The sequence below is a fragment of the Hydra vulgaris genome, chromosome 08 (genome assembly GCF_038396675.1).
Source record: "Hydra vulgaris chromosome 08, alternate assembly HydraT2T_AEP".
Lineage (NCBI taxonomy): Eukaryota > Metazoa > Cnidaria > Hydrozoa > Anthoathecata > Hydridae > Hydra > Hydra vulgaris.
Window position 1 is genome coordinate 3,222,171 of NC_088927.1, and position 16,836 is coordinate 3,239,006.

At 26.1% G+C, this 16,836-nt stretch overlaps 1 protein-coding gene across 2 annotated transcripts in view; it reads right to left on the bottom strand.

Annotated features, from left to right (window-relative positions):
* Positions 1-314: 314 nt before the first annotated feature.
* LOC100215717 (voltage-dependent T-type calcium channel subunit alpha-1G) overlaps positions 315-16,836 on the bottom strand; it is an 83,854-nt gene continuing 67,332 nt past the window's right edge. For both annotated transcript variants that reach the window (XM_065802288.1, XM_065802289.1), the window contains exons 24-27: positions 2,407-2,605; positions 2,203-2,281; positions 1,273-1,391; positions 315-1,187 (exon numbers count right to left, since the gene is read on the bottom strand). In XM_065802288.1, the coding sequence (XP_065658360.1) occupies positions 714-1,187; positions 1,273-1,391; positions 2,203-2,281; positions 2,407-2,605 (871 nt within the window). In that variant the 3' untranslated portion in view covers positions 315-713. The remainder of the gene's footprint in view (positions 1,188-1,272; positions 1,392-2,202; positions 2,282-2,406; positions 2,606-16,836) is intronic.

Below are 16,836 nucleotides of genomic sequence, written 5' to 3' on the forward strand. Positions count from 1 at the left end.
ATATATATATATATATATATATATATATATATATATATATATATATATATATATATATATATATATATATATATATATATACATATATATATATATATACATATATATATATATATATATATATATATTTTAATGGTTTCAAAGAGTTTCTAACTAGTCTTCTTCGACTATTACATTATTTTTTTAAACTGAAATTTTCACGATGTCTCCAAATGTAGTAACTATTTGACTCTTGCGTTTGTTTATATAAATCAAATAACTTAAAAATTTTAAAACTATGGAGGGATTCATAAAAATGCACAAATCACTAAAACTTAATAAACTACGAATTTATTTACATCTTTTTTAAAAAAGTATCAAAATATAAAAAAATACATGTTAATTTTATTTAAGGACTAACGTCCATGCAAACATGAACTATGTAATTTTTTCGACGCATGATGTCAATACAGAAATTATATTTCGCCAAAATGCAACCAACAAATATATATTGAAAACTGTTTGGGGTTGAACCTGTAAAAAAAGATGAGAGGCTGGAAAAAACAAGAATAATTTCACTGTAACTTTTTTAATTACGCCATTTCTTTTTAAAAGTTGGATTTGCCCCAGCTTCAACAAGCATTGATCCATGTTGACGTTTTGTGCGCAAAAATGTTTTCCATGCAATAGATCGGAAATCTCCACGTCATATTCTAACTAATGAGCTTAGGTTATTAACTTTGGTCAGTTAAATCTTGGTCAGTAAAATGATTGTCATCAGTGTTTTCTTTTTTTGTATGGATAAATCCATCATTTAAATCTTCACGTAAATTAAAAAATATATTATTATTGTTACTCTTTTTTATGCATGCTGCGTCACCTGCCATATTTATTGATTGCAATAAAGATAAGCTCTCATATTTTTCACCAAGTTTAATTTCTTCGTATTCCCTGTTTTTAGTCTGTATTGAACTTTTATCTTCTATACAAAATTTTGTTGTTTCATCCTTAGAACTAACGGAAGGAGAGTCATATTCACTATTTGTTTCAATTACAGATTTTGTATCTTCTAGTTGCTTCATAAGAACAGCAACAACTACATTGACCAATACAAATTGTGAAGTAAGCACAAAGACTGCAAAATAAAGGGGAGATATATACGGAAGAAACGGACAAGGTTCAACACATAACTTTTCATTGATCGTATCCTAAAGTAATAATAAAAAAAAACGTAAGAGTTTATGATTTTAAAAACTTATTTATGATTCAATGTGATCAAATTTTTATATTTACTTTAAGTATTCCACTCCAGTTATCACCGGTTGATATTCGAAAAAGGGTAAGGAGAGCATAATCAAAGCTTTTAAAGTGAGCGTGACGACCAATACCATTACATTCGTCTCTGCTGCAATCTAAATTTTATGTATTTTATACATATCCTTTCTGATGAACCTACCTATATATATATATATATATATATATATATATATATATATATATATATATATATATATATATATATATATATATATATATATATATATATATATATATATATATATATATATATATATATATATATATATTTATATATTTATATATACATATATATATATATATATATATACATATATATATATATATAAACATATATATATATATATATATATATATATATATATATATTTATATATATAATTTATATATATATATATATATATATATATATATATATATATATATATATATATATATATATATATATATATATATACATACACACATCCTTTCTGATGAACCTACTGGTGGCTAAATAACTTGTTCAAAAAAAAAATTAGATAACTGTATTTACAAATTTATTATTGCTCTGTTCTTTAAGAACATTGAGAACTCTATTTGTAGAATACACTAACATATTTATATATATATATATATATATATATATATATATATATATATATATATATATATATATATATATATATATATATATATATATATATATGTATATGTATATATATATATATGTGTGTATATATATATATATATATATATATATATATATATATATATATATATATATATATATGTATAGATATATATATACATATGTATATATATATATATATATATATATATATATATATATATATATATATATATATATATATATATATATATATATAAATATATATATATAAAGTTAAATTTAAAAGAAATTACCAAGTCTGCCGAATAGTTCAATTCCCAATGCTGAGAAAATGAAAAAAATAAGAGCAAACAACATGGACAAGTTTCCCACCTAAATTGAAAAAATCCATTAAAATAGCATATTTTTTAAAAGTCACGAGTTGAATTATTTTAAAAGTTGAATTATTTTAAAAGTCAAGTTTTTAAAAGTATTAAAATAATAAAGTAAAAAAATACCTGTGGGATTGCTTTACTGACGCAATTTAAAAGCTTTTGAATTCCTCGGGCAGCTTTTAAAATTTTAAGAATACGAGCAATTCTCAATATACGCATAACTCGTATAATAGTTGGATTAATTGGTAACTTGGAATTTATTTCTTCAAATATAATTCCAATTATTGAAAGAAAAACAATGACAATATCTAACTGATTCCATCTATTAAAAATAAAAATACAATTTTAAAAGTGTGTACAAAAAAGCAATGAAAGATAAAATATCACAAAACAACACATTTATTTCCTCTGAGTAAACGTTAATACTAGAATACTACTATTGCAATTTTTTTTTTATAATAATTATTTTTTTAGTAATGTGCTTTTTTACAATTTATCAATTTTTTTGCAATTTTTAAACTTTAAATTTATCATTTTTATCTATTTGATTTTTCATTTCTAAAGGCATCGAATTGCATTATTTAAAGCTCCATTTATTAATATTATAATAATCCATTATAATTTTATATCATTAATAATATAATAATCTTTTAACTCAGATAAATCAATCTTTTTTAGCCAATCGTTATCGCAATAATCTAGATCTTCCCATATTTATGAAGAGTAATGTACTCGATGAGTCATCTTCTAGAATTAATTCCTACTTCTAATCTTTCTTGGAAACCATATATCAAATTGATTGCATTTTTCTGTTCTAAATCTTATTTGTCTTGTTTTTTTCCTCAAACATTAGTCCTTTTGATTTCGCTTATTTTATCTTGTTTTCCTGATTCATATAATTTGCAATATTTTAGTTGTCTGTTAATCGCTATCTTGCTCTATAAATTTTATCTTTTCTCTTCCAGTAACTCTAATAATGGTTGGTTGCAGCCTTGTTGAAAGTGACGATATTGGAAGAAAAAAAAAAATCTATTACAATTTTATATTATTTATACTACAATAATCCAATAAAATTTTAACTATATTTAAAATTTTATATATCTATTTTTATTATAATTAGAATTGTATAAACATAATAAAAAATTTTCCAAAATTTTACAAAACCTCATAAAATATTTTCCTGAACATTTGGTAAAAAGTTATTAAAAAGATGAAAAAAAAGATATTATGGAGTGATCATTTTAAATATAAGCAAATATAGTCTTCTTTCCCAACATCTGAGGTATATGTAGTGAGAAAATCTGAAAGTATGCGAAGAGTGTGAAATGTGTAATGAATTATTTAGCTCCAAGTTTAAAAAAGAGAAACGAAATCATGATAATCTATGGCACAATAAAATATTAATGGAATTTATGAAATGATGAATGATAATATGTTAAAAAAAAAAGGAGAAAACCAGCAGACCAAAGATTTGAAGACAAGTGAAAAAAAAGAGTAAAGATATATTGTACACAATCAAAAGATATATGAATTAAAAAATAATTTTATAATAAGCTTAATGTTCTTACTATAAATTCATTTACTTAGCTGTAAAAAAAAAATAAGTCTACATGCTTAACTTTTCAATTGATGGAGAAATTGCTTTTATCACAATTTATCAGTTAAGATTTCATTTGCATAGCATGACCAAAAATATGAACAAGTTGTTTATTTCTTGAGGAGGAAAGCAACTTTTGTGTATAATGATATTACTTCCATGTACTATTTTAAACTGTTGTATCATATATCTGTAAGGTAGTAAACTCAATGTTTGACCTTGATGGATTCTTCCTTGAACTTTTACACAACATTATCTGCTTATATCTTTTGTGAGCAAAAAACTTGCAGATGAAAATCACAATTTTTTTGCTGTCTGGCTTCAATGTCGCCTTTAGTGTCTTGCGTTATTGACACGAGGAAGTGTTATTTTCCTGCATTATTGACGTGAGGAAGTGCATAAAATATAAATATAATTCTGAAATTGTTAGTTTATTTTCCGTTGCAAATTTATATTCTTGATCCTAAATAAAGTTTCAGATAACCTTGTGCTACTTAAGAGATTTAAAACAGATAAAATAAAAATTATTTTTTTTAAGAAAAACTTTTTCATGCCTGCATTTAGAAATCAATTTAACATTTAGAGGCCAAGTTTAATAAACATTCTAGGTTCGCATGTGTAATTATTTCAAATTTTTCTTGTAGACATAAAATGCATTTTTTGGAAATATTATTATATGCAGGTGCTGTTATAAGGATGGACCAATTCAATATAAAATCATCAATATTTTTATCTTTCAATTCCCATATGTGTGCGTGTAAATATTTATACATTTTTTATAAATAAAAGCACATATTTTTTATAAATGTAAGTTTCATGCTAAATGCAATCATCAGGTAAAAAATCTGATTTTTTCTAGTGTAAAAATAATTCTGTACAATAAAAATGCATTAGGAAAATCTAATCTTCTGGTTTGTGGCTGTCCAGCAAAAATTTGTTCTCATGGCAACACTTGGATATTTGCTCGCTTTTTTTGTTTGATAATTCTTGGGATTTTTATACAATAAAAATTAGTTTTTCATAAAAGCATAATAGGCACTTTTTTGTTATGTTGTTGTAGGCAGGGCACTTTTTTATGATGGACCATGTTAAATTGGGTGTTGCTTTTAACTTATCCTTTGTATCCCAAAGGTATATTTAAAGTGTGGTTGCGGTAATAATTTTATTGTATAAAAATCCCAAAGAAATATTAAACAAAAAAAACAAATTATATTCAAGTGTCGCCATGAGAACAAATTTTTGTTGGACAACCACAAACCAAAAAATTATATTTTCCTAATGCATTTTTTTGTTGTACGGAATTACTTTTGCACTAGAAAAAATCAGATTTTTGACCTGATGATTGCGTTTAGGATGAAACTTATAGTTGTAAAAAATATGTACTTTTATTTTTAAAAAATATATCAATACATAAAGAAATAAAAAATATATAAATATATAAAGTTTTAACTTAATTTATTTTAATTTACTTTAATTCATTGAGCACTCTCCTGAAGACATATGCAAGCTAAAATATGTATAAACACATACACGCGCACACACACACGCGCGCACACACACACACACACACACATATATATAATGTTCTTAAAGAGCAGAGCAATAATAAATTAGTAAAAACACTATATATATATATATATATATATATATATATATATATATATATATATATATATATATATATATATATATATATATATGCTGTATATTATATTGTTCATATTCCTGTGGTGCAGTGCAACTAACTTAAAAACAGCACAAAACAATGGAGAGTCTTATAAGTAGACGACAAACTCAAAGAAAAAGAAAACTATAGCTTGAGAAGACCGAACGATATCACAAATGACTTTTGAAAATTGCCATAAATTGCCTTTGTTGCTATCACATGACCTTGCAGAGGCAACTGGAGCCAGTATTTCTGCACAAACTGTTAGAAGAAGATTGACAGAATGTGGATTGAGAGGATGCAAGGCAAGAAATAAACCTTGGCTCAGAAAAAAAAAAAGACTACAATGGGCTATATGTTACAAAGATTGGACATCTGTGGAATGGAGTAAAGTAATCTGGTCTGATGAATCCAACTTTGAGGTTAGTAAAAACTATGTTCTTTAGAAATAATAAATAGATCCTTATAACTAAATTTATATAAAACAAAGTAAAACATGATGCATTTTGTTTTTTACAGATTTTTGGAACTCCTGACAAAACATATGCGAGAAGAAGACCTGGTGAAGCATTTTTACCACCTTATCTAGTGTCCAGTTTTATCTAGTATCAATATATTGAAGTGTTAGTAGCGTGTTATGGCACATCTGTCAATAAAATATTTCCAATTGAAGAGAAAAATTTTCAATATTATTTCAACAAGGCAATGCTCCTTGCTATACTGCACATCATACAAGAAAATGGTTGGTAAAAAATAAAGTCTAAATTTTAGAATGGCTAGCACAGTCCCCTAACCTTAAACCCATAGAGGATATGGGTAATGCTTAAAAGAAGGTTATTGCTCTTGAATGGGCTAAAGTCACATATGCAGATTGTGAAAAATTAGGTGGAATATAAAGCAAAGAATTGCAGAGGTGATAAAGGCCATAGGAGGTGCAATAAAATACTAAAACATTAATAAACTGTTCATAAAATAAATACTTTTATTCAAAAACACATTTACCTCACTCTAAAATCAACCTTTGTTGGATGATTTAAAAAAAGTTGAAGTAGATATAAACTTATGGCCACATGTGTATATGTAAAGGGTATTCAAATTTAAATTAACTTTTTAAATTTGTAAAATTTGTATTTTTTGTACTAAAATGGTTTCTGTTCATTGACAGCTGTTAAGTACAAACATTGTTGTTAGTAAATATGGAGAAATATATAATTGAATAACATGTCTTCATTGTTAAAAGTTATTTTAAGTTTAGTGAAAATTATGCAGAAGATGGAAGAAAATTTTGTACAAAATATGGATGAAGAAATTGTCCAACAAGCTCCATCATTCGAAATATTGTGAATAAATTTGAGGAAACTGGTTCATTTTTAGATCAAACAAATAAAATTTCAACCCTTAGAATTAGGGTCGATAATTTGGCAATGCTGACCTTAATGCCGACCTTAAAGTGTTTGAGGTTGGCAAAAAACGGCCAACCTTGTATCTATGTTTTACGGTAAGACCTTAGGTAAGATCAAATTTTTTTTGCCGTCCTGATGCTGACCTCTAAAAGTTGGAGGTCGGCAAATTATTGCCAACCTAATTTTTTCTAATTCTGAGGGTTGAAATTTACAGTTGTAGTCGTTATTCCCTAGAAAATATTGCTGCTGTCATTATTCACAGAAATAATTGCTGCTGTCATTATTCACAGAAATAATTGCTGCTGTCATTATTCACAGAAATAATTGCTGCTGTCATAATTCACAGAAATAATTGCTGCTGTCATTATTCACAGAAATAATTGCTGCTGCCATTATTCACAGAAATAAGGCATAAAACAAACCACTTTATTCAATATTTTGCATAAAGATCTTCACTTTTAAGCTTACAAAATCAGTTAACACTACAATTATTGTTAACTGTTCATGGATTACACGTGCGTTTTTTAAATGGGCTCTTGCAGCAAAAAAAAAAAGTAATTTTTAGCGATGAAATTTTATAATTGGTGGGTATGTAAACAAACAAAATTGTTGAATTTGGTGTGAAGAAAATCCAGGAATAATATTGGAAAAACAACTGCATCCATAAAAAGTAACTGTTTGGTGTGGTTTTTGGTCCAATGGATTGATTGAGGGTTTAGTTTGGGCAAGCTATCTATCATTTAAGAAAAAAAAATTTTATTCAAGTTTTTAAACTTTTTCTCGCCTATATATATATATATATATATATATATATATATATATATATATATATATATATATATATATATATATATATATATATATAATATATATATATATATATATATAGGAAAAAAACGGACACTGAAAATAACAGAAAAAAATACATACTGAACTTTTTAGTCTCTGTGTAATAAGTCCCAGTGTAATAAGCAGGTAACTAATTAATTATAATAATTCTCGTCCAGAAGATAATCCACTGTTTTTCAGGGTGGTAGCTCTCCTAACCAAGTTCAAAGTAATATCAATAGAAAATCCAATTGGTTTGTTATCAAGGTAATCATACAAACTCAAAAAGACAGCACCATGATTGGTTTAAATCATTAGCAATAGCAGTCAAGTCACTACAAGAACAGAATATCAGAATGTCAACCCGAGTAAGAGTTCTGGAAGATACTGATCAAAAGAAAAACCAAACAATTTACCAAATAATGACTAGAATACACGACCTTGAAAAGGCAGCAATAGAAATGAAAAAAGTGATATCTAATATTGGAAAATCCACCTCACAAACTATACAACCGTTAACCACATTTGCCTCTTTGTTCAATAAGCATAAGACTAAGGAAGAGATAATAATGATTACCAAAATGAGACAGGAACTAGAGAAAAGCAAACTTATTGAAAACAATATTGTTCTAAGCAATATTGAACTTTCTCAGGGGTCAGCAGAAGAAATTAAGAACAAAGATGATCAGTTCGTATAAGAAATACTAATTGTACTACAAGTAAATGATACCTTAAACCCAAAATCATTTCAAATAATGTCAGGCCCAGAAAGAAGTACAACAAAAATGGTCATAGTTGAACTAAAAGATAAAGAATGAGTCAGACTAGCACTATTGAATGCATGTAAGCTGAGAAAGAATAAAAAATTTAAAGGTGTTTATGTAAACCCTAATAAAACTAGCGTTCAGTGAACAGCAGAAAAAAAACAGAGAGAAAAATGAAACTAAATTCTAACATGAAATACTAGGACAGCATGGGTAGATGCTGTGAAATAAACAATGGAAGAAGATCTTTTTATATTGTAAAAAATGGATTTCTTAAAAAGATATCTATACAGCTATCTGAGGCTGAAACACAACACTTCATGCAACAAACTAATCAACCATTGCTAAAAAATAACTTAATGAGTAATGGTCATGCAGAGTACTATAAGGCCAAACAATACCACCCACAAAAACACAATCAATCAAATTTTCAGAATGAATAATAAGGAAGAACTAAATGAAATCTTGCCACCAAACTTAGAAATCACTCTACCAAAACTCAATCGCAATAATATAAAACTTGACTGTAACCATAAAAGCAATACAGACTCATTCTCCAGCCTAATTTTTTTTTACACAAATGCCACTTCTGTTGTTAACAAAATGGATGAAATCAAATCTCATGCAACAGTCACAAACTCTCCACATATCATTTCAATTATGGAAACATGGTTTAATATTGATTTGCATACATTAATACCAAACTGTCAATCATTCCACAAGAGAAATCAGAGGAGGTGGCATTGCTATTTATGTGTCATAGATAATATTAAAGCCATCGAAATCAAAGACATGAATGAAAATCAGGACTGCAAACAGATATGGGTTCAAATATTTATCAAACAAGAATGAATCCTTGTTGGATGTACTTATCAACCTCCGAATGCATCTACTACTCTCAATATCAATAATTCTATTAAAGTTCAGAGGTGAACTTGCTAGTTGTGAATTCATTGATCTTGTTCATAAGAACAACAACTTCCTAGTACAACACATGGACGTTTGTCCACATGTTGTACTAGGAACTTGTTGTTCTTATGAACTTTTGCAAGCAACACTCTAAATCTAGTCATCACAGAAAACCCTACAAGAATATTTTCAACTAGTATTAGTCCAACGCTAAGTTCTTCCAATCTTAATCATCTTCACTCAATTGTGACCTGGAACTATAATATCAGCCCATATGCTCATAAAACTAAAACGCTAACCAAAAGAAAATTATAGACGAAGTAATTATATTAAAATCACTCAAAATCTTGATTTAATCAACTGGTCAAATTTTTACAAAGATCTGAACATTGAGCAAATGGGCTGGAAGTTTTGCCATGCTTACTTAAATCTAATTAAATTACACATTCCAATGTTCAAAGAACGAATAAAGATCCAACCTAAAAGGTTTACCAACGATTTAAGAAACTTAACTAAACTTAAATACAAGTTCTGGTTTAAAATGTTCAGTTAAGCTGATAAATCCAATGCTATTATCAAGTTTAAACAAATCTCAAAAAAAGTTAAAAAACAAATCAAATTATCAGGAAGAAACTATGAAAAAGAACTCCTATCCATGAATCTCTTCTACTTAAACTCAGTGTGTATGGTTTTAAAGATCAGTTTCTTGCTTAGCTAAAATCTTTCTTGACAGGTCGAAGGCAGAGAGTAGTCATAGGTTCAAACTTGTCAGAATGGAAAGAGTTAAAAAGCGGTGTCTCTCAAGGCTCTGTATTGGGCGTGCTGCTTTTCATTATATTTATTAACGACCTCCCTGATGCGATAACACACTATGTCAAACTTTGCAGATGACTGTAAACTAATAGGAATTATTAAAAGTTTGAACAATCGAATGATGCTACAAAAAGATTTGAACAAAATTGTTGATTGCTCAAAAAAATGGAAAATGAAGCTAAATTATGCAAAATGCAAATCGATGGTAATCAGGAAATAATCAGCAACACCAAAAGTTCCTATATATGATTGTATAATATTTAACGACAATGGGCCTCTTGATTCGCTAGAAAAAAACGTTTCTGAACGAGATCTTAGAAGTGTACAAATTAAAAATAACCTGAATCAGAAAGATCACTCAAAACTTGTTTCAGCCAGAGCAAACTTCATGCTTGGGTCTCATTTAAAATATGGAATATAGAAACAATTTTAATACTGTATTGTTCCTTTGTCCATACTCATCTGAAGTATGCATCCTCAGTTTGGAATTCTTACCACCAATTAGACATCAAACTAATTGAAAAGGTCCAAAGACAAGCTACGAAGCTAGTTCCTGAACTAAAGAACATGACATACCAAGAGAGACAAATAGAACTGTGCCTATCTGGAATCAGCTACCAATAAAAGTAGACAACGCTTCATCAGTTAAATGCTTCAAGGACCTTTATGACAACGACTAAAAAGTACAACAGCTGCTATAACCAATCAAACTGGTTTACTAGAACCTACTTCTAGAGCAGACTAAACTTTATTATTATTATTGTTATTACTAGTTATTTTATATATATATATATATATATATATATATATATATATATATATATATATATATATATATATATATATATATATATATATATATATATACAGGGTGACCACAAAGTATCCGCACACGAGACGGTTTCATCTTGTGAAAATATAAGCATAAAAGCACTTATGTATTTTCTTATTTATTTGTTGTTTTTGGTTAATATTATGTCATAAACTTTATATACTTTACTTTATATACTTTGTAAACTATGTTCAATTGGTTTTTTAGAATGGTGCGCGTTTCTCCTTTGTGCGGCAACTTTTCCTGATTTTATCAACTTTTCTCAATGGCCGCCATCGAGCCCCGATCTTAACCCGATGGATTTCTCAGTCTGGAGCGTCCTAGAAGGAAAGGCATGCCAAAAGCCGCATAAAAATATTGAAAGTTTAAAAAAATCACTACTGAAAGCTTGGGATTCTCTGGACCCTGCCTACTTGCTCGCCACCGTCGAAGCATTCCCGAGACGCCTACAGGCCTGTTATTTTGCTGATGGAGGAAAATTCGAATTCAATCTTTGAATCATAATTGTTATAGTTCAATAAATGTTTTAAAATAAAATTTGTGTTCCAAATACTTTCTACATGCTTTTTATTAAGCTCTTTATCTGTGCGGACTTTCTGGTCACCCTGTATATATATATATATATATATATATATATATATATATATATATATATATATATATATATATATATATATATATATAAACATACATATATTTCAATATCATCACTTGCCACAAGACTGCAAGCAACCACTTTTTAAGTTGATAGTTACTGGAAGAGAAAAGATGAATATATATATATATATATATATTTATATATATAGTCTACATATATTATATATTTATGTTATAATATATTTAGACTATATATACAAAATGTTCACATAAATGTAATATTATTACATTTATGTGAACATTTATTCTACACATAAATGTAATAGCAGTATTTAATGTTATATATATGTATATATACATATATGTATACGTATATATATACATACATATATATATATATATATATATATACATATATATATATATATATATATATATATATATATATATATATATATGTATATATATATATATATGTGTGTATATATATATATAACACATAGATTTAATAGCAGTATTTAATGTCATATATATATATATATATATAATATATATATTTTTTATAATATATATATTTATATATATATATATATAAATATATATATATATATATAAATACATGTATATATATATATATATATATATATATATATATATATATATATATATATATGTATTTAATGTTATATATATATATATATATATATATATATAACACATAGATGTAATAGCAGTATTTAATGTTATATATATATATATATATAATATATATATTTTTTATAATATGTATATTTATATATATATAAATATATATATATATATTTATAAATACATGTATATATATATACAGATATATATATATATATATATATATATATATATATATATATACATGTACATATATATATATATATATATATATATATATATATATATATATATATATATGTACATATATATATGTACATATATATATGTATAAATATATATATATATATATATTTATATAATATATATATATATATATATATATAACAGTATTTAATGTTATATATATATATATAATATATATATTTTTTATAATATATATACTTATATATATACAAATATATATATATATAAATACATGTATATATATATATACAGATATATATATATATATATATATATATATATATATATATATATATATATATATATATATATATATATATATATATATATATATATGTACACATATATATATAAATATATATATATATATATATACATATATATATATATATATATGTATATATATATATATATATATATATATATATATATATATATATATGTATATATACATACATGTGTATATAGATATATATCTATATATACATACAATAAATGAAAAGAGTGCAAGGGGAAAACCAGTGAAGTCACATATTAACAACATTTGAGTTATTTAAATCACAACTAAATTTCAAAGTGAAAAAAGGGGTCACAAGGAATAATCTAGATGTCACCAAATTGTACATCTATTTGTATTCCCAGTTAAGTGTATTTTTATATTTTAAAACAATTTCTTTATCATAGTTAAAATGGCAGATAAATGTTAGATACTACAGAAATTCCAAAAAAAAGAAAAAATCTTACTTGAAAATGGAAATGATAAAGAAATGAATGATTGTCTTTTATGGGATGGGCCTTCCTTGTAATTGCAAATGTTTTATGTGTTTTCAGAAAACTACAGCAGTGGAGATTTTACTTTTCTACTTTAAGGAAACGCAAAGTAAAGATAAACAAGACAACTTTTTTGCTTCAGAGTATGAGATTTTAAGTGTTTAACAAAGAAGACCTGACAAAAAATGACCACTTATTCTCTTATAACATTAAAGTGACATGAGGTAATAATGTATTTCCAGTTTGATCCAGTTTCAGTTTGCATTAATTCTATTTTATCATTTTTCAGCATTGAAAAATCAAGAATAGAAAAAATAAGTGGATCTCTCCCTAAGACTGGATAGTAAACAGAAATAAACATTTTTTATTATTTATTTACTAATTAATCATTAGTTAGTACTAATTCTTTTTAAGTACTAAATAAATAAAATACATAATGCACAAATTTGTTTAAACAAAATTTTCCGCTTGAAAATAATTTTGCATACCTGAGCCCAGCAGTTTTTTAATGACCTGACATCATTGCTTAACTGACCTCACAAAGGTCAGTTAAGCAAAGATGAATCAGTGTCAAAGTTGCCTGAACTAGAATATATTTAAATTACTTAAACAGTTAATGATTAAAAGAAAAAGAAATTTATTGAATAATGGAGATTTATTTTGAATTCTTGGTTACTATTGTTTTTACATTTTGCTTTTTACTATATTATTCTAACCACAATAACATATTATTAAAAAAAATTTTTTATATGAAAATATAATTGAGTTTAGAAATGTTATATAAAAAACTCACTCGTAAATTGATTTCTTTACTTACCTCATATGGACTTTTCTTATTTCTTTTAAAGCTATAATTTTTATTGTTTTTTTTTAACCTAAGGTCAAAAATTTTAGGGTGAAAGAGTTAGAAAATAGTTAAATTGAATTTTTAATATTTATTGTTTGCATATTACAAAAATGCTCAAAAAAAAAACTTAAAAACAATGCGTGATATAAATCTAAAGCATCTATTAATGAGGAAGTTTCTTTTGCTTCTTCGCACTTTCCCTGTTCGCAATTCCCCTGACAGTGGTTGTTAATCAAAGTTGAAAAATTTTTAAACTTAATATGGCAGTCATGCATTTGAATATATTATAAGCAACATATTGAACATTATTTTGGTCTCTAAAACAAAATTTACAATTACAAGAGGAAAACCAGTGATGTCCAAAAATGAAAAAAAAGCGAAATAGAACTAGAAATGTAATTTGGTTCAAATCATATAACAAAAATGAATCCACTAACTTATGAAAAGAATTTTTAAAATTGGTCGATAAGCATTTCCCGCCATCTAATGTGGACAAAGGTGGAGAGAATTATAAAAGGTTGCAAAACTGAAATTCTAAAAAAGGACACTGAGTGGAGAAACAAGTTAAGCGTGGTACTACAAGGGACATGGTGGAAATCGAACTCCAAACTTCTTGCTTATGAGGCAAGCGCTCAACCTCTACACCACTACCGCATTTGATAACGCCTTATAAAAGATATATTGGTTTAACAGAGAGTGAATGGAAAAAGTGCCAATCATAAGCAATTCTTTAAAAATAAAAAGTATTCAAAAAACATCACGTCAAAATACATATTGGAGTAAAAAGATAAAAAAAAAAAAAGATGATTTAATATTGAATTAGTCCATCCTTAAAATAATATTATCAAAAAATACATGAAAAATTTGAAATAATTACACTAACCAACCTAGAACGTTTGTTTAAATAAAAAACCGGAATTGATTTCTAAATACAGGCATGAAAATAAATTTCTCTTAAAAAACTATAAAAATAAGTAAGCTTAAAATATAGTAATAATAAATCCCCCTTTATAAATATATTTAAAAAAAAAAGCAGAAGTAAACAACTCGAAAAAACTCTTTTTATAATAGTGTCAATATATCTTCCAAGTGTGTGACATATTACAGTAGTTAAGACATTTATGACATGTAATACAACTTTTTAATTAATTTGATGATTCATTTCTGATAAGTCTTGATTGATGGAGCACTGTGTAAAATGAAAAAAATTTTCAAGTGAATTTTTACTAATTTAAAATATTTACATTCATATTTAGGTTTTTCAAAAGGTTCAGAGTGTTTAAGATCCAAATATTATTTTAAGGAACTATCTATTAATTTATTAGGATATTGATTCTTAAGTAAAGTTATTTTAGTTGACTAAATATTTTCATGAAATCTAGCCCAGGTGTTGTTTATTGTAAATATACGGTCAATGAGAGTTTTAATTAGTTTTTTTATAACTACTGTGGATCCTAATTTTATCACCAAAACTTCCAAAAATCTTTAGGGAAGCATGTTACAAGACAAATCTAATGCAAATCTTAAATCTTTGCTAACCTCATGCAACAAAACAAAACAACCATTAAATAGCTATTCCAGAGTATACCTAATAGAATTCGAGTGTAAATAAAAATACATTGGCAAAATAAGTCAAGTAGAGATGGTAAATGATTCATTCATGGTAAATGAGTCTGGAAAAAGTTAGAAAATGGACTATTTGTGTTAGAGATTAAGAAAGGTAAACACTGTGGGCCTTAATAACTGCAGAATCACTAACACTAGAACCAAACCATTCAATGTGATAAGCATTAAAGTCACCAAACAACAACAACGATATTGGCAAAAAGATAAAGAGAAAGAATTTGATCAATATGATTAGAAATAACATTGAAAAGAGTGCAGTCTTTAAATGAAGGAGAATGATATAGAAGAAAGAAAAAAAGGTGATAGAATGAAGTGGTTCTAAACTAAAGCACATAAAAGTATAGTGTGTGGATTCAAACCTAGTTTCCCGAAAAATGGGTGAACGTTTTCAAATGTAATACCCAGGCCAAGCATGTGACTATTGGAGTCTTTAAAGTTAAAAGAAGATAACCATCAACACTAAGACCACAAAATGAGACAACTGAACTCAAATTAGTCTCACAAAGAGCAAGTAGGTCTGGTAAACCTTGCAAAAGATAAGGCTAAACAGAAGAAAAGTTACTTCAAAGACTAGAAATATTATTGAATGATAGATTTATAGAACTTGGCAATGATGATAGTTTTTTGTGTTTTATAGTTTTTGATACTTTTGTCATTTTTTAAATTGGTTAAAGAATTTGACTCAAAGTACAAAGAGTACTCAGTACATTATCTAACAGTCCAAGCAATTGCCTCATTAATATTACCCTTAGCCATAACAAAGGGCTCCAAATATAACCTCGAAAATGCACACTTAAAGTATGAACAGAGGCACCATCCAAGCGCAACATGGCACTGTTAGTATTCTGATAATTCACAACTGTTGATGGAATTAGTCCAAAGAGTTCAGGAAATCTGACTACCAGCCAGCCTCAGAACCATAAAACTAAGTTTTTAGAGCTGTACCCTCATTATGAGATAATGGAATGAGTTGCCAAGTCATAAAAACTGAGAAACAAGCAAAACC